The sequence below is a fragment of the Emydura macquarii genome, unplaced genomic scaffold (genome assembly GCF_026122565.2).
Source record: "Emydura macquarii macquarii isolate MOO-44397 ecotype Brisbane River unplaced genomic scaffold, CSIRO-AGI_Emac_v2 contig_71, whole genome shotgun sequence".
Taxonomy (NCBI): domain Eukaryota; kingdom Metazoa; phylum Chordata; order Testudines; family Chelidae; genus Emydura; species Emydura macquarii.
In genome coordinates, this window is record NW_027130208.1 from 4,037,258 (window position 1) to 4,057,350 (window position 20,093).

Consider the following 20,093-nt stretch of genomic DNA (forward strand, 5'->3'; position numbering starts at 1 on the left):
AACATATAATGTTTGTGGAATGCATCACTAATAAAATGCTATTTATTGAAAGCCCTCGCCATGGAACTACTTGCAAGCCAGCTAGAAGATTTCAAGCACTGCTCGATACACGGCTGCCCTCTACTGCTCTCTGTTAAATAGCACCATGTGTTCATAAGAATTTTTCATTATGGCGACTTATTCTCAGGAACAGCTCACAAAAATCCAAAGCCCACACATCCGTGGGAGTAAGATTAAATGACAGGGATACTAGTGACATGTTAACTGCACTGCTTACTACCACCAGTAAGAAGAGCAAGCAACAACCAACAGATATTGTCTTCAGAAGCATATTAGTGATATAAGCATTTGTTTGATTGAAATTATGTACTCAATCTGATTAGATATGCAAAAATTAAAAAGACTGTACAAACAATTATACATTTAAAATTAACTTTAGTATCTAGAAACACAGTATTTAGAGGACGCTTGCATTTATTTTTCAATCAGTTGTACTTTACAAGTAGTATATTGCTGCCACCTCCTGGACAAATTGCTGAATTTATTACTGATTATTTACTATTGGCAGCTCCCGATTACCTCATCAAAATAGTCGGAATTGTATTACTCAAGGCGTAGTTACCGTCTGAAACCAGGCATGTCATTTGATTTTGGAGTAATTCAATTTTAATCTAACATTGACCTCTAGTGATACAACTTATGTTTATTTCCTGCAGTAGTTACAGCGACAGATGACACCTCTTCTCTAGTTCAGAATATCTTCTCTAACCCAAAAAGGGGGTGCTGATTTTCAGGCTCTCTTTACGATATGTATATTGCATTGAGAGTTTTTGGACACAAAAAATATTGTCCATTCCCAGTAAGAAACCAGATACACACACACACACACACACACACACACACACACACTTCAGTCAGTACTTCTAATTTTACTACTATAGTAAAGAAATAACATCTACTCCACTAATACTCTACTGTCATTCTGCTGCTCCAAGGAAACATTCTTGCGAGAGCTCATCTGTGGCATGGAACATTCTACTTACCAAGAACAGAGTTCATGAAATATTAAGCTATGTAATTGCACTGTTGTTAGATATATTATTTTGGTAAGACTAAGATTTTTGTGTTGTTTTGTTTTTTTTAACCTTTGAACTCCAATAACCTTCCCTTCCTCAGCCTGACATAACCAAGACAACGTTTTCCCGTGTCACAGTAATGTAATAGAGAGAGATTTTTCTGAAATTCAAGCCCAAATCTTAGTCTACTGTTTTTCACTTATCCCTTTTTTGTTTGTTTGTTTGATTTTAAATGTAGCTAATAGTTTATATTGGTGGCATAACAGGAGTTAGAGCAGTTACTATCATGATGATTTACATCAGAGAGAGGTTACATGTTATATGGCATGAAAAGTAGGATGAATCAAATGGAAACAGAAACAAACTGACACCACAGCTAGTGGTGAAAGTGAATCTTTCTATTCCATGAAGCATGGCATCATCAGACTCAATCTAAGAACGATTCTCTAAAAACTAAGTTACTGGGTGATTTATATTCAAGGTTCATTTCAGAGGGTCAGACTGGGCCATCAGTAGGAATTTAAATGGGGGTTACTATTTTTAAATCCGTGGGCATGTCTGGATGGGTGTCTGGGTTGGGGAAGAGAATCCTTATTGGCTGTTGTATAACCACAGATTTCTTCTCCATTAGATAGCACTGCAGAATTGGATGGAGATCACATCTTGTCTTCATCATTTCCCAAACTGGCTGAGCTTACCAGTGATCTGTTCTCCGTCAAGGTTTATGAGTGGCCTGCCAAGTGGAACTACTAATGAATAAAATTCACTTTACGGACTGCATGGCTCACACAGAACCAAAGCTGAGGAGTACAAAAGAGGAGAAGAGGGAAAAGGACAGACAGGGTGGGGAAAATGAACGGGAGACACAAAATGGAGAGGAAAGAAGAGATACCACTGATGTCAATGGCAAAATGCACAATGGAGCCAGGATTTTGCTAGAGTCTTATGGGTGTGAGGGATCGGAAAGGGAAGATATTTCTGGCTGCAGTACAGTTTTCTACTGTGATGGCAGACTTTAGTCCTCTGGTTTCAGATATATATATATATATATATATATATGACTTCCAAGCACTTTATTGACATAAGCAAACATAATGGGCACTCTATCTTAACTTAAAAAACACTGCAGACCACAACAAAATGTCAGATCTCAATAAATTACTTTTTGCATTCAATTTCTAAATGCTTAAAGGGAGCAATCCTTGCACATAACAATTGCATTAATTTTTTCATGGGAGTTGTCAGAGTGTGTTCCCAAGGGCAGATCAGGATCAAGGGAATCTATGGAAGTAGTGCCACTTACACCAAACTACACGAATAAGAGAGTTGCATATTTGGGCCCTTACTGTCAGAATTCTACCATGATGGGCCAGAATGTCTGTTTAAAGTATTATGTTTTTAACTGAATTGTTTTTAACTACTCTTAGTTATTGGGAATTGCCAAATGCTCATTTAATCTGATCTTACCCAGAATCAACTGAGTTTTGCTGAAAGCAGAAACTGTCAGTGTTAGTCTAAATTATAGTGAGTTTAGGGAGTCTGTCACTAGAACTATAGATCCAGGCATAGACACTGCAACTGTTTTTAATTTGCAGAAAGATTATCTGGTTCCAAAATGTTCTACAAACACCATCAGACACAATCAGTTGAAAATTGCTTCAAGCTAGACGGCAGACATGTCATCCAGGTACCGTAAAGTGCTACTTCCCACATGCTGCCAGAGAGTCAAGATGGGGTTATTGGTAGGATGACAGGATAAAAATAGATTCAGTCTGAAATCTCAGAGTAATTAATTCCCTTGCCCTTAAGAATTACAATCAATTGTGAATTTTCTATTGTAGCCAACAAAACCAACACGAGTATTAACTCCTGCTCATTTTATTATGTCTTGCCGGGAATTACTGTAGGCAATACACGAACTCCAGCTCTGCATGCTCCAAACATTTTATACTGCATCTCAAGGACCAACAACAGCCAGCTGGCTGAAATTCACATGCTGAGTACATATAGCTGAAGCAATAAGCTAGGAGACATTTATAGCCAGCAATGGGCTCTGATACACTAGGATGAATGTGCTTTACCTTTTTCAACCAGTCATAGTAAAACTTTGATCTACAAGTTTTCATTGCTTACATAGCTACTGGCATAAGGGTTGACTTTACCAAGCATTTTCCTCACTTTTGTGATGCTTTTTCCATCCAACCTCAGGGCCATACCCTGCCATCACTTTCACACTGCATAACTTGGAATTTAAAATGAGGCAAGTAACGAGTGTCTGCCATGTAATTTACATCTAATCAGTATTCTGCTCTTCTGCTGCTCATCTCAAAGGGTGGCACATGCTATAAGTGGGGGGTGGAGGGGGTGGGCGACACACGCAAGAGAGAAAATTGTATCTACTGGATTCAGTCCTGTCCTTTGATACATGGAGGTGTGTTAGCAGAGCAAATACAGGAGCCAGATTTGTCAGATATGTAGTGACTTGCAGCTGCATACTGAAGGGGAGTTTATGTTAGAGAGGACAATACCCACATCATAGAAATTGAGCAAAGGAACCATTTATCCTCTGGACACCAGGGAATCGTTTATCTATCCATCCATCTCGCTAGGTACTTGCATAGCCCTCATCATGATAATATTGGAGCACTTATACCCAAAGAGCCGCAGTAAAAAAATGAAAATGATTATTTTAGCCAAACTATAAATGAATTATTACTCTCCTTCACATTTTTAAATGTGAATAAAATCATATCTGCACTTTCAGCACTGAAGACGACAGAAGTGGACTTGTCTCCTTGAAGGCATCTCCTTTTGGCTACTTGTGCAATATCCCACTACTCTGACTGAAAGCCTGTTTTTATCCCAGGTAAAACATACCAGTTGTGCATCAAGCACTCCAATAAATACTTGCAATCTATGAAACACCCAACAATCTTTCGAACAAAGGGCTAATACCTGGGAGTAATACCACACCTGGGAATTTCTTCTGAGACATCATACCTGTGATTTGCTCTCCCCTCCAAATGGAGAGAGGAACAGCTTCATTGCTCTCTGACCCCCTGTCAAAAACTGCTTATGGTGGGGCAGAAGCTACACTGGTGGCTGTTATTATAAGGGGACCAGCACTGGAAGTGACTGGAGGGAGAGGAGAAGCAAAAGAAGGGGGAAGGGAGGCAAGAGGTCAGAAGAACAGAAGGCAAACGTATTTATTTATTCATTCAGATTTCTATAGAATTTAAAAAACCACAATTAGGCATCACAGTTGTATCCCTCCAGGCAGCTCCTTGCACCCATGCTGATCCAATTGTAGGACCACAGCTTAAAAGAGCCCCCTATTCTGTTCTCTTGGAGCCCTTTAGAAACATTAAAATTACAATCCACAGATATACACTCACCAGTCGAATTCTCCCTGCATGGCTAAATATAACCTGGCAGGTGGGAGAAGGTCAAAGAACCATGCCCTCTCCCCCAAACACTGTACAGAAGACCCATCATAGCTATGTGTTATCCCAAAATAAACAGGTATGATTTGAATTCCATCTCCTGGTTCTGGAGACTCTGCAGAACCCCACAATAGGTGTCTAGCCTCAGGAGTCACAGCTCCCCATCCTTCATTCGCTATCTAATCAACCATTATCACACTCAGCACATTTAGCAGAATCCAATGAATTACAGGCTTCAGCGCCTTTGCTTCCAATCAGCGTTAATACCAGCAGCCATCCGCAGCATTCCATGAAAAAGCAAATGACAAATATATAGAGATCAAAATATTTGTATTCAATCTTTATTGCCCGCTGACAAGTTCAATAGGCACGAGCTACGTCAAAGGGATTGGATAGTGTGTGTTTGTTGTTCGTATTTAACGTATAGCAGAACATTTCACATTATGCCAAAGGTTTAACAATCAGTGACATAACAGAGCAGTTGCTGCAGCAGCTGGAATTTCTGAGGTGGAATCTAGAAGGGCAATTTTCTTGGGGGTCAAATCCTGCTCACCTTACTCAAAGGAACTGTCCCATTAGGCCAATTATGCTCTTACTTATGCCAGTTGAAGAATAAAGACCTAGTAACATTAAAAATGTGGCCTGGCTTCATGTGTAACTCCATGCCCACCTATGGGACGCCTGCATATGTGATTAGTAGTGAAATCCATGCTAAGGAATACCCAGAATTCAAGAACCATACAAATAACTGCAATGATGTGGAAAGGATCAGAATAAGGACTCAGTGTGAGAGAACTAGGACTGGGTTTTCTAATTAGATGGGGGAGATGAGGGTCCAACCCTGCAAATGCTTACATGCAATTATTCTTCAAGTATTGATTTCCAGTAGTGCTGATAACTTGCTTTCCAACCAGTGCAGAAGATAACTGCCCAGAGGAGTTTGCAAGGAAGGAGAAAGACACCCTGGATTAAGAGCTACCTCTCTGAATAAGGCTTCTAGTTTGGAGAATTCTAGCGCACAAGAAAAGTAGAGACAGAGTTTCTAAAGGAAAATCCCATAATTTTCTAAGGAAAATCCAATACTAATCGCTCCATTGTCAATTATATTGCCATATGGTTGTTAATTCAGACACAGAATAGAATAGAGAAAATAGCACCCTAAAATATTTACCATCGTTTTATCAGTGCATGTGTTTCTGTATCTTCTACACATGAGGAGTCATTATGAATGGTTTGTTCTCTCCTCAGATGCCTTGACTTAAGTAGTTTCCTTTTTCAGCAATTTAGCCTGGAACAGTTTAAGATTTAGTTTCCAAGGGCCCAGCCCTGTGAGGTGCTGAGTACCTTTTGCTAGATACCAAGAGCTCTCAATTACCATCGAAACCAAAGGGGCCTTGTCTACAGTGACAATGTAAGCACTTCTCTCACTGCTGGTTTAACACTGGAGCTGTGGTGTAGACTCACCAGTGCCGAGTACAGCGGGACTTTTACCACCTGTGTTTTACATATAACACTCCTGTTAATACACCATAGAATTATATTAGCCTTTTTTGCAACTGTATTACCTTGTTGACTCGTATTCAATTTGCGATCCACTATAACTCACAGATCCTTTTCAGTAATAATCCCACCTACCCAGTTATTCACTGTTTTGTAGTTGTGCATTTGATTTTTCCTCCCTAAGTGAAGTACTTTGCACTTTCATCTTTGCTGAATTTCATCTTGTTGAATTCAGATTGATTGTCCAATTTGCCAAGACCATTTCAAATTCTAATCCTTTCCACCAAAGTTCTTGCAACCCCTACCAGTTTGGTGTAATCTGTAAATTTTATGCACATATTCTTCACTCCATTATCAAAGTCATTAATGAAAATATTGACTAGTATCAGATCCAGGACTGACGCCCTACAGGACACCACTAGATACCTACCTCTTTGACACTGAACCATTGATAACAACTCGTTGATTAGGGTCTTTCAACCAGTTGTGCACCCACCTAATAGTAATAGCTTGCATTTCTCTAGTTTGCTTATGAGAATTTCATGTGAGACTGTGTCAAAAGCCTTTTAAAATCAAGATGTATCATTTCTAGTACCACCCCCTCCATCCACTAGGCCAGCAATCCTGTCAAAGATCGAAATTAGGTTGGTTTGGCATGATTTGTTCTTGACAAATCCATGCTGGCTATTCTTCATAACCCTGTTATCCTCTAGGTGCTTATAAACGGATTATTTAATAATTTGTTCCATTATCTTTCCAGGTATCAAAGTTAGGCTGCCAGGTCTATAATTCCCTGGGGCCTCTTTGTTTCCCTTTTAAAATATAGGTTTTATGTTTGCCTTTCCCCTGTCCTCCATGAGTTCTCGAAGATAATCACTAGCGGTTCCGCCTTTGCTTCAGCTAGTTCTTTAAGTACCATAGGATGAATTTCATCAGGCTCTGCCAACTTGAACATATCTAACCTCTAAACATTCTTTAATCTATTATTTTCCTATTTTGGCTTGCACTCCTTCCCCCTTGTTGTTAGTATTAATTGTGTTGAGTATCAGGTTGCCATAACCTATTGAACAAAAACTGAAGCAAAATAGGCATTAAACATCTCAGCCTTCTGATGTTGTAAATTAACTCTCTTTCCCCACTAGCCCTGTTTATACCCGCAGCACAGATCTATGCAACACAGTGATGAAAACATTAATGGCTGGGGTCTACAGTGATGCACCCACCATTGCTATCATTTGCTGGGCCAATGGTGAGGGAACTGCTAAAAACGACCAATGGAGACTGTCCTTGAGAGTTGACAACTCTTGCTCTCTTGTGGGAGGTGCTGACCCCATCTCTCCATAGTGGCCTCCAAAAGACCTATTGTGGATGATTTTATCATCATCTTTACACCACAAGGACTGGATCTTCCTCTCTGCCAAGTTGACTTAGTGTCATGAAGGCTTGGGCGTAGTGGAGAATACGGACCTGAGATTCTAGCTTTTTCTGAGAGAGGTGAACACTTGCTTTACAATAATTATTACAGTTAATCAAAACAGAACAACCTCTTTATAAATTAAGATTCATACACATAAAGAGTGAGCTGTATGACGTGGAAGTTGTAACCCATTGTACCTGCCTTAAAACGTATGAGAGTGTGAAGTAAGCCCGCAAAAGCAATGGAATTCAGACTGCAATCTGAAACTTTGTGGATCTGATTCTCATCTTGCACCAGTTTCACACATGAAGAGCAATCTTGACCCTACTGAAAGTTTGCCATCGACTTCAATGGAAGAAAGATTACACCCATTGACCTGATTACTCATGATTAGCACAGGTGTAAATGAGATCAGACTCAGACTTTATGTTCTCTCTCTCTTTAGCCTGGATTTTCTGATCTGGCCAAGTTGTTCTTGTTAGAGGACCATGGGCCTAGGATGGCTTTATTCTACCTTAGTGGTTCTCTTCAGGGCTGTCCTAACTTACATATGGCTGACAACAGCGTCAAAGGCAATATATGGGCATGGCTACAGCACAAATCCACCCTAGCCACGTTTCATTTTTCTTAGAAATGTCCACCCCACTGGGGGAAACATCAGTGGAGCTGGATCTTCTAGGTTTCCAGCTGCTTTGTCTAGCCAGAGTGGATATGAGAACAGAGGCCTTAAGCTGCGACTGACAGACCACTGGTGGCTGATACAACATTTCCAGATGATCAATGGAACTGCTTCTCTGACAGTGGTGAAGGGTGGAACGCTCCAAGCAGTCATCCTTTCTACCCAGCAGTTGCCCAGACAAAGACTCTTCTAGAGTTTACAGGGGACTTTTTGAATCAACTGACAACAAAAAACCCAAACAAGTCTCTCTGCAGGATTGGTGCCTGCTTCCTGCCTGATTTTTTATGGGAGGTGGGTGGGAATGTTTCTTTGAACCATTCAGCCGTGACTAAATTTACAGACGACCCTAAAAATGGAGGGGTAAAAAAAGGGTAAAAGTACAGGAAGAAAGAAAGACATTTCACAGTGACCAGTGAGGGCTGAAGACAATGAGAGGATGTTTGGTATTAATCACTGTGAAGGCTTAACCCCAGTAAAGGAGATAAACACTGGGGTGAAATACTGGCCCCATTGTTGACCATGGTGACTTCAGAGAAGCCAGAATTTCATCCCAGAGGTAACAAAATGGAGCATTTGCACGCAAGTAGCACAAATCAAGGTGGACTCTTGTCTCACTGACCCTGCCCCAATATTACTTGCTCATGTTACTGAGTACCACGGTAGCTGCAGGCATGCTATGGAACCGGATTTGGAGGTTGCGAGCTGATGTGTCCTTGAGAGGCTATTTTCCTTCAGAAACTTCTCTCTGTGGCAAAGTTGAGAATCCCACTGCTGCACAAATGATACGTTTAGAACGCTTTATAAAAAAATTAAAATTATGAGAAGAGATTTAACAATCCCACTTATTAGTGTTAAAATAAAAATTATTATGAAAACAGACTTCAATCCACTGGGCAGTCTTAAATTTAACAGTAATTTTTAGCTGAAACGTTACCTGGACCAGCACAAAGAACCTTTTCTTCCATCTCTTCCAAACGTTTTTACCAATGGCCCATAAGTATCTGGGAAAAAATATACAGAACAGCTGAATTCAGCATACATATACTGCTTATTGTCCTATTTCTTTTTAATGTCATTGCGCCACAGCTCGAGAAGGAAGTCAACACAAAACCAGGAAGAATTACAAGGATTTCAAACTATGCACAGTGATTTCTACTGTCAAAATAAGCTGTAAAGTTAGCAACATCAATCTCCAATCTCCACAATCTCAACACAATCAACACAATCTCCAATATGCTATAAATCTCTAAGATGGGGAACTGGTCAAATGTAAGCAGGAAAATGTGCGTTCTGTACAGCAATTGCATTCATTTCATTATTTGCTAACTCTCAAACATGCAGGGGCTAATTCTCCTCTTGCTTACACAAGTGTAAATCAGGAGTAAAACATGATTAAAGGCTTGATCCAAAATTTATAGGGGACAATAGAAGTCCTTCCTTAGACTTCAATGAGTGTTGGATTGGGCCTTAAATGAGAGCAGAATCAGGCCCACTGAGATCAAATTTCAGAGGAACATTGATGACAAAGTAAGATCCAGAACTAACACAGGCAGGCAACTCCAGAAACCAACCTTCAGTGATTCACGCTATCAGCTCTTTGTAGGATGATTTATTCAGAGAATTTTATGTCCATGTTTTAAAAGGCAAAATGTACTTATTCAGCATTACTTCTCCCTTTCTTTTTGTCTTTTTTTTCTTTTAAAGGAAAAAATGAATTGTAAAGATGAGTGTAAGAAGCAGAAGTGATCTGATCTGCTGTATGAGCTGTATAACTTGAAGAAGTTGGCGGTGTGGATCAGGAAAGGACATTTTTGGAACTATTGAATATAGGAGTCCTTTAACTTCACTGAACAGCTACTGTACAGTCAAGTGGGAGAAGATGTTATTTGAAGAGGAAGAGCTTGAAAACATCTGAGCTTTGCTATCTAGTCTTCACAAAGCCATTTTGTTGAGGGGAGCCATTAAACAGAAGGGTTACTCCACGTACAAAAACTGAGAGGGCAGGCTCTGTAAAATTCAGACTGACTCCACCAAATAATCTGGTTGATAAGCTTAAAGCAAATTTCTAACCATCAACCTAGTTACTATAATCCAGGTGAAATTAATTCTCTCTAATAAGGAAGTGAATTCATCACCCTACCAGGGAAAGAATTAGGGTTTTTTAAACTAATTTTGTGCTTAACCTCTGTGATAAAGCACCTTCAGTAGATGCCATGGCAATCCATAATAAAGACACTGGCAAAAATAACAGTAGTAGCAATAATAATCAATGAAGACAAAGACATCACCCAGTGCTGTTAACTTGTTCTATTCAATCGGATTGTGGTGTACTGTATCAATGCTTCTCTCAAGATATCTGACACCTTTGCCTTTTTTCTGTAGCAATAAATACAAAGATAGTAATTTTCTGTTATGTTGGTAGTCCTGTTTGTTAAAAGCGATCCCACATGAATACAAATTCTTTGTGAATTTATAGGCTTCCATCATGATACACACACAATTCCACATTACATGCTAATCTGTGTAGTGGGGGTCTTGGTTAATGGTACAAAAACATGGAGCCCAATTCTGCTGCCATTGGAGCCAGTGAGAACTTTGCCATTGTCTCAAACGGGAACTGCATTTGACTCTGATTGACTCTTACATAAAATGTGCACAGTTTCAGATTTCAGTGTGCACCAGCCAATTAACAGAAGTTTAATATCAAGGTGTTGGTTGAAATGTATAGAATCAGGCATCAAAAAGCATTCTAAGAATATAATCAAAAGTCCTGTGAGTTACATTTGCTTCTATAGATCTGATCTAAGTCATACAGTAGCTAATGGGAATTCTTCCAATGACTTTAACGAGAGGTTTCTCATGTTGGTAGGTTTAGGCGATTAGGTGCAAAGGCAGAATGGTTTCTGCCCATTCCTTCCATACACAGGTAACCCTGTTTCATCAGGCACCCTAAATAAAATATTATGATTTAGTATTAGCAAATTTGTGATCTCAACATAAATTAGTATGCAAACAAGTAAAATAATCCTGGATTCATTTAAGACTTAAATTTTAAGTCAAAGGAAAAATTGCCACTGACTTCAGTGGTTCCAGGATTTCACACCTGGTAACTTATAAAGGTGTAGGTTCTACACTAAGAATGGGAATCACTCTAGGTCCTTCTGCACAGAGATTGCCTGTTTCAGCTAATTTAAAAAAAAAAAACCTGCAAAGCCCAACATATAACTGATTTCTCATAATTAAATGCTGTTTTGTCAACAAGTGTCAGCAGTGAAACATTGCAAGACTTCAACGCTGACAAGGACGGCAACATGCTGTTTCTAGTTGTTCTGTATTTGCACAGCTAACCGTCAAATCATTGACTGACAAATGCATTGCACAACAAAGTGGCATGCCAGGATGTCAGTGCTGCATAATGGAGGCGTATTCTAGTGAAGACTTTGGCCAGATTCTGCTCTCACTTATGCCACTATAAATCCAGAGTATTTCCAGTGAGGTCAAACAGATACACTCCAATGTAACTGCACAGAATTTGGACTCCATCCTGTATAATATTCAGCTAACACCTTTAACATAGATTCTCTGCAATGAAGCTCTACGGACTGATTCACATCCCACTGAAGTCAATGGAAAGATTCTGATACATTTCAGTAGGTTTTGGACCAGGCTCCAAGAGAGGATATTGCAATGTCCTCATATTTTAAAGTAAATAGTTTCAACCAACATCTTCTAAATCAAATGTTAAACCAAAAAAGAGTGACAGAAGCCAGAGCTATTCAGTCCAGTAGCCTTCAGAAGCTGCAAAGGAAACAAATATGACTGATTAAATAATTTCTTCTACGGATGATTTCTGGAATCCTGTGATGGCCAACTATCTCCAAAAGCGGCTAGGGATGCTGACCTCTCTACTGGACAGACAGACAAGGCGTAGGACGACAAAAAAGAAAGGATGAGTGGTTTGATCCGTTTATCAATTATGATGCAAAACTTTATGAAAATCAATATTTTTGTAGCTATAAAATATGCATCTGGAGAACAAGTCAGACAAAACATTGTTTTTCTGGATCGTTTATGTGGTAGTCATTTATTACATTCTCTTCCTTGAAGAGAAATCGGAGAGGAAAGCCTTGCCAATGGCATTAGTTATATGCTCCCAGAGCTGATCTGGTTTACAATCCTTTAGTACGGGGAATATACTTATTTGCCTAGCTGAGAAAGTTAAGAACAAGAAATGATTTCTTCTTTGATTAACTGAGTTTATTTAATTGGCCAGCTCAGGATTGGCTAAAGTGCATATGAATTACGGAATCATTGATATGAAGAGCTCATTTTCTGTCCTCAGAAACAAACACACAACTCTCTCTGTTTCAATCTGAGTGAAGATCTGGGCCCAAGAGATGGAAGAGGCGAGTTGGGTCATCTAGCCCATTCCTCTGCCAACAAAGAACATTTTCCCTATCATATGTTTGGTTTCTGCTGTGTCTACTGTAGTTTTCAAAGTCTCAAGCAATGGGCGATTCCATCATTCCCTCCTGAGACTATTCTATGGCCTAGAATCTCTCTCTGTTGGGATGTTCTCGCTGATATTCAGGTATAACTTTTAATGTCTTTAAATTCCATCCCATTACTCCTAGTTATACTCTTCTCTTTTAATGTTACCATTGCAAAGCACTGTACATCCCTGTATAAATAATTATGCTAATAGTTCATCTTCATCCACGATGTATACCTCAAGCAGCAAGACCAGTGTGTGCTGGTTCTGAGAATTCAGTGTTGGAAGAAACAGAATACATTGGGAAATTATACTGGTTTTGCAATAAAAGAGCAGAGCATCTCACTCGTTATTTTCTAACAGAGAAAATAAAATCCCTAGTCATTTCCGCAGGAGTACTGCTTAAGGATTTAAACTGTTAGGTTGATGCACATGAGCGCATTAAAAGGATTATGCTAAAATATGTAAAGTGCACTGCAAATGAGTGAACTAACTCCATTTCTATATTTATTCCTCTTTCATCCATTTGTGAACTTGAGAATAAAACAGTATCTCTCCACTCGTCATGCTCAAGAAAAAAAATCCAAATTCCAAACAAATTGATTCAGAACAAAACAAAGCACTTACCCAGAATGCTTCATGTTTTGAGGTTTATCCATTCGGACTGCAAGTTTGATCTTTAGATCTTGATCTGGGCAGTTTTTGGAAACAGTCATTTTGTGCCACTCCGATTGTTTTGGGCTATTAGGAGTGGGGTGAAGAACCACCTGCACATAACAAAGATTGCAATGGTGAAGGACAGAAATGAGCCATTATATTGGTTTTAACAGGGAATTAAAATACATCCCTACTGACTTCCATAGGGGCAGGATTTCACTCACCATATTTTAAAGTTAAATTTTATTATTTTGGGATTAGTTTATATAGTACCTCCTTGGTTAGTCTAGCTACTGCATAATTATTCTCTGTATCCTGGAAAATGTAATTGCATGTGGTCACAATATGTGACATTTACCATTGTCAGTATTTTTCCATCTTTAAACTATCTGAATAAAGACAATGGTAAAAAAAATCAGTTTCATAGGTAAATCAGTTTCCAGGGCAATGCATACAGATACTACAGGCAGTGCAGGCAGCAATGTTTATACTTAAGGTTGCCTGACACTCTTCATTATGATATCCTGGTTTCAGTTGCTTATAACATTGCCAAATGTTCGGGCTGACATTTTCCATGTTGGGTGTTTGCCTCGGGTGGACATTTTTAAATAAAAATGCTTTGGAGCAGGTACTTAAAATTTGGCCGGGCGGTCACCCTCGCATTAAGGTTGTGCCTTTTGCTGTCCCTGTGAAAATTCGCCCAAATGTGGCAAAGTTATAAGCCAAGTTTTGGAAAAAACTCAGTTCGCACAGGCTCAGAAGAGACTTGTTAAAGTTTGCCCACTAAATTCCATGAGGAGTCTGTCTGTGCTCCACTAGGCCTGCTCTGTCCCCTCAGAGCTCCTATCTGCTGACTGACTCAATTTATAATTATGGAGACAAATGTTCAGCAAATGCGTGTCCTTTCATATTCATTGCTATTTCTATAAGACTGAGGACAAAATTACATTAATTGAAGTGATACAAACACTTCCCAAACAGAGGCTTTTGGATCATTAAATTATAGCTTCCGCAGGCACTTGGATTTGTCTCTGTTACACAGGTATTCATTGACAACAATCCTTCTTCCTTCAACTTCTCAGCTAGCTAGTTGGCTGCCTCTCCTATTCTTTTCTACACTAGCCTCCTGTCAGTCTCTCTCTATTCTTCTTCTGAGTCTGGCTGCTTCCAGGACACCGCGGACATCAAATTACTGCAAGGGCGCCTGTCAGGTAAGATGCAGCCCAGTTCTAGGGCACAACATTACTGAAGATGAAACAAGCTGGAACGTCAACGTGACGGTGAGTAATCCCTACAGCAAAGCAGAGCTGCGGCACCAGCTGCTGGCACTCCAAAGTTTCCATGCAGTCCTGAAACTAAACCAGCCATCAGCTCAGCAGGCCCGAACGAGGGTCAGATACATTCTACTCCTGTGGAAAGAGATGGAGGTGCCATGGTGCCGACCTCAGACAGCCTCTGCTAGAGGGATTCGCTGATACCCAGCAAACCATTCCCTACAGAACTATATTTGGCTGTATTTATGGACATGACTTGCAAACAGCTATTTACATCATTTTAGCTCACACCTAAGCTGCCTGCCCCTTCCCTCTGCACCCCTCCACCCAAAATACCAAAGGGACTTCTCTGCAACATACAGGACAAAGTAATAATGTTGTATGCGGTGTAGTTATAGCCATGTCGGTCCCAGGATATTAGAGAGACAAGGTAGGTGAGGTCATATCTTTTATTGGACCAACTTCGGAGACCTGAAGAAGAGCTTTGTATGGCTCGAAAGCTGGTCTCTCTCTTTCTTACCCACAGAAGCTGGCCCGACAGAAGATATTCCCTCACCCACCTTGTCTCTCTAGAGCAGTGCTTCTCAACCTATTTACCTCTGTGGGTCACACATGCAGTTCTCTCTGTGTTACGTGGGCTGCACCCACACAATATATATGCTACCTGCCCGCTGTGGCTGCCTGGCCGGGCACGTTTCTCGATGCCTGCTCCCAGACAGTCAGGGGTGATCCCACCCACTGAGCCACGGGGGACCCTAGTTGGGAAGCCGCCCACAGGACAATTTTCCACCCCACACCAGCTCTCCCCCAGAGACAACCCTTGCAGGGCAGGCGCCTGCTCTGGCTGTGAGCTGCGGGTCCCGACGTGTCCCGTGTCCCTGCAGCGCGGGGAGGGAGGAAGCAGCAGGCCTGCCAGCTGACTGCAGTCTGAGCTCCTTCCCTGCCACAGGGGGCTGCTTCACTTTCCCTGCGGGCAGGAAGCGCTCCGGCGGGTCTCCGTGGCGCCGTCTCCCACCCCCGCCCAGCCAGCCCCAGCCCTGCTGGGACCCGGGAGTGAGGCAATCAGCGCAGCAAGCTCTGAATCCTTTTTAGCACACAGTGGGACCGCAGCTGTGTGCTAACTGGGTTGCAAGTGGCCTGCGGGCTGTGGGCTGAGAACCGCTGCTCTAAAGGAACAATGCTGCGGTTTCCAGGCCATTCTAAACACACAACGAGAGAAAAAAAGCAAGAAAGTGAAATCCAGATAAAATTTCACACCCCTCCCCCCCTGGTTTCTGCCTGATGGGATGAGATGCAGCAGGCACAATTTCAGAGAGGTCAGTTTCTGTGGGCAGGGGCCTTCAAAGAGTTCCCTGTCCCCTTTGTGACTCTGAGCATCCATCCTCTTTTGGAACAATTGATTTCGGCTTGAATTTAATCTCCTTTAGTTCACCTTCTAAGTGCTCCTTGCTTCCTGACTGAATACAGGGTTGGAAATTAAAATGCACATGAGATACATCCAACATATTCCTATAGCAGATCAAATGCATAGCTGATGCCCAAGATATCAGGTGTTGCAAAGGTTTATAACCTTTCCAGCAATTCTCACTTCTGACTCAGACAGGGAAGAGATGAGGACACAGAAGCTCAACTGGGGTAAATCAGCGTAACTCCACTGGCTGCAGTGGAGCCATGCCAATTTACATCAGCTGAGGCTGTGGCCTGGTAAGTCCAAGAATTCTGAAAATCCTTCAAAAGCATCTATTTATCCATCTCTATCCCACACCCATCGCCATGGCATCTAATACTAATTCACACCAGGGGTCATATTTCACCTTCTGTGTGTGTTTGGAATCTTCACTCACGTGGATGGTAACTGGGCCATGGATTGCAGACAAGCAATGGCCTGCTATTTAGAAAGGAAGGTGCCTCTCAGATAAGGAAGAACAGAAAGACCAAGCCTGTCCTTACTTTCGGGGGGAACTATATTTCATTTGACATTTCCCCCTAGTGACTCCACCTTTTTTCCTTCATCTAATATATTCTCCATTATTACAGTACATTTAGACGTGGGTGGCTAAAAGCTCAGGAATTTCATAACTACTCTGTATATTGAAATTACTCTCTCCCCCCCCTCTCTCTCTCCATTCCTGATGCACAAAGATCAGCCTTTTCATTTTCAGATTTCACTGTGTTGTTGTTTTGTTTTCATCATGTTTTGGTGACTCACACCAATGTATGGTTAGAATTCATTAAAGTCTCCACTGCTGGGCAGTCAGATGCATCTCCTCATAATGTATTAGCCTTTAGGCAAGCAAATTATTTTTATAACTGGCAGTATTCACCCTCATTACTTATGGGGTTTCTATAATTCATTCCTGACCCGTATTATTCCATGCAACTGCCAAATACCAATCCAGTTTATCATCTTTTTTTATATTTCATCGAGCTTCAGATTTACTGCTGATACAACAGACTGCAATTTTTTTTTCTGCATGGAGATCAAAGTGGCATTGACATTGATACCCCACTGCACTTACTCCTTTAGGATCTGATCCAAAGCCCACTGAAATCAATGGTTAATGGTAATCTATTTTGGACCAGGCCCTTATTCACCCTCCTATTTGATGCAATATATATTGAATTTCCCCCCACTAGATTAATCCTTTATATTTAATCAGGCGGACAAACTTCTCTGGTAGGATTCCAAAATTGTATTATTTATGTGGATTAACTGGGCAATACAGGCAGAGTGTGCATTATCCTTTGAGAGAGTTGATTCTGAAGATTTGCCCGTCTTTCTTAGTGCTCTTATGATGGCCTTTCATTTTCAATCACTTTTTTAAAAATAAAATCTTTTTCACAGCAAGTTTTTGGCATTTGGCAGTAAAAGGGCAGGAGGGAAGAGCAGGGATAGTGTTATTTCCAGGGGCAGATCCTTTCCCCTGTGTCATGACTGTTGCAGTAACATCAGCAAGACTTGCATCCTCCTCTGAGAGGAACACTGGTTGCCACCCCATCTCCCAAAGCCTCCAGGACAAAGGGACACAGTGAGCCCCCACTCCACGGAGCTAGGTAATAAGGAGTAAGGTCCACTTCAACGTGGTAGAACCAGCCCAGCTTTGATTCAAACAGAAACCTCTGATCTCCATTCCAATAAAACATCTGCTCTGAGGATCTGCTTAATCCATCCTCAGAGGTTTTTAAGGTGCGGCTTGACAAAGCCTTGGCTGGGATGGTTTAGTTGGGGTTTGAGCAGGGGGCTGGACTACCTCATCTTCTATGATACGATTCTGTGAAAGCAGCCTCCTTGTAAGTACTTTTAGGATCCTCTCTCTTTTGATGTAATTTATTTGTTCTCATTTAAAAAAATGACGTAGTGTTCTTATCTTTTATTGACCCTGCTAACCGCTGTGGGTGAAATCCTGGCCCCAGGGAAGTCAGTGGAAATGTTGCCATTGACTTCCTCGGGGTCAGGATTTCACCCCAGGAGTCTAACACTGCCGGAGCAGCAGCAATTTAAGACTTGTGGGTGTTTTCCAGCTCTCACTTTCAACTGAAGCAGTTGAATTGGAAGTGTCGGCCAGTTCCCAATTCAGCTAGCGCAATAGAAAGCGAGAATTGTCAATGTCCAGCAGACCACAAAACACTTCTCAAAGGGCAGCTAAGCATGGATGTTTGTGTCGGACAGAACTGCATTAGTTTTCTTTCCTCTTTGGAACTCTGCTTTCTTCCCTGATGAGCTCAGACAGGTTTGTGTCTATTTGAACAGCTAAATCAGGGGCTTAATACGCTCAAGATTTAGTTGTTTGAATAAAAACAAATCCCAAAGTAGCCCAGCCTGGCAAGCCCCATTACCAGACAGAAGAAAGCAGTTTCAGGCCGCCCCTTTGAAGTGCAGCTGGCTGAGAAGTGCAGGTGGACATATTCCAAAGGAAATTACCATGTCACCCTCTTTGCTTAGCAGCGCTGGCCAGCACCATTTGGGTTTTGGAAGCTAAAAAGAAGCTATGACTCCCTGATGGACTCAGACTGAAGCAGGGCTGGCTCATCAGCATTTCAGAAGTAACTGACAAGGGACAAGGCAGAGCCTGGAATTTTTTTTTTTTTTTTGTACAACATGCACTGCTGATTCCTTTCCAAGCCAGGCAAATTCAACACTGCTCCCAATTGCCACCTGGCAAGGAAATCACAGTACTTCAGTTGAAACAAGAGCAACAAAGCAATCGGGGTCTAAACCAAGTGTAATCACTCAGGAAAAAGAGCTCGTCATTGCCAAGGGCTCAGCGAAGGGCTCTGCTCAGCAGGCCATCATGGACACAAAAGAAAACCACCCTGCTGGAATGTTTAAAGAATGAGACTCGGAAATAGCACTGAAAATATGAGACTGTCACTGCATGAAGCAACGGCACATCCTCCCCTGGAACACTGCGTCCAGTTCTGGTCATCCTAGCTCAAACCCAGACACAGGAAGGGTGAGGAAAGTAGTTACAGGCAGGGACACACTGAAGTGTCATAAAGCAACAGCACTCTGGGAAGGCAATGGCACGAGTGGACCCATAGCCACAAAGGATGGAATCCAGGTAAGGAACTGCAGTAACTGCAGGTGAAGGTGGGGAAGTGAATGGGGAAGGAGGGGTCAACAGAGGCTCTGTAACCAAAGCCAGAGAATCTGAACCCTTTGCTGATGAGCGCACGGGCAGATGAAATCCACCTTCCAGCTGCAATGCAACATTTCATTTCCTAGAGCGAAGTCCTGGCCCCACTGAAGTCAACAGGAATTTTGTCACTGATTTCAGTGGAGCCAAGATTTCACCGCAGTGAATAGGTACCGCAAATCAGGCCCTTCAGCGCTGTTTTCCCCAAGTGCTGCCGTGAATGTAATGTGTGTATGAAAGCAGCCTCACACTCATTTGTCTAGCCTTAAACCCCTTTTTCTGATTTCAAAGAATCTCTCTCTTTTTTCCTCAGCTGTGTGCACTTCTAGAGGATGCAGGGCTGCCAATATCACACGAAAGATATTCTGCTTTTGTTCTGTGGCTGTGTAGCCAGCTGAACAACTGCTATTAAAAGCTAACACCAAAGGCAACTTATGAACTACATTAATTTCCAACACTGGAGTATAGCGAGCGTGTGTTCAGCATACACCCTTTTTCCCTGCGGCTTGGAATCACAGAACGATTTGCTGGCTCCCAGAGGCATTTTTTTAACCCCATTAATAGACCTAGAGAGACATCACTGAAAGGGAGATTTTCTTACCCGCCCAAGTTCTTTATCCTCTAACGCCAGCACGCCGGTGCTCTCTGTGAACAGCTTCACCTTCACGGCGGGAAGTGCATGTGTTGTGGAAAAGTCACCTTGAGTGCCCCAGCTGTGAAAACAACCATAGGGAAATGTTTAGAAACACGAGCAGGACAGTTGTGCTGTCACCTGGGTTTGCAAATGGTTAATATTGGATGTCACTGTTTGGCGTGCACAGGTGCGCGCGCGCACACACACACACACACACACACACACACACAAGTGATACAACCGCGTGAATGGCAATGTGTTAATTAACTTGCTAGGAAAATGCA

At 41.6% G+C, this 20,093-nt stretch overlaps 1 protein-coding gene across 7 annotated transcripts in view; it reads right to left on the bottom strand.

Annotated features, from left to right (window-relative positions):
• Window positions 1–20,093, bottom strand: part of CADPS (calcium dependent secretion activator) — a 332,826-nt gene that overhangs the window by 123,777 nt on the left and 188,956 nt on the right. For all 7 annotated transcript variants that reach the window (XM_067541603.1, XM_067541583.1, XM_067541594.1 and 4 more), the window contains exons 7-9: window positions 19,777–19,888; window positions 13,235–13,374; window positions 9,050–9,116 (exon numbers count right to left, since the gene is read on the bottom strand). In XM_067541603.1, coding sequence (XP_067397704.1) covers window positions 9,050–9,116; window positions 13,235–13,374; window positions 19,777–19,888 — 319 coding nt within the window. The remainder of the gene's footprint in view (window positions 1–9,049; window positions 9,117–13,234; window positions 13,375–19,776; window positions 19,889–20,093) is intronic.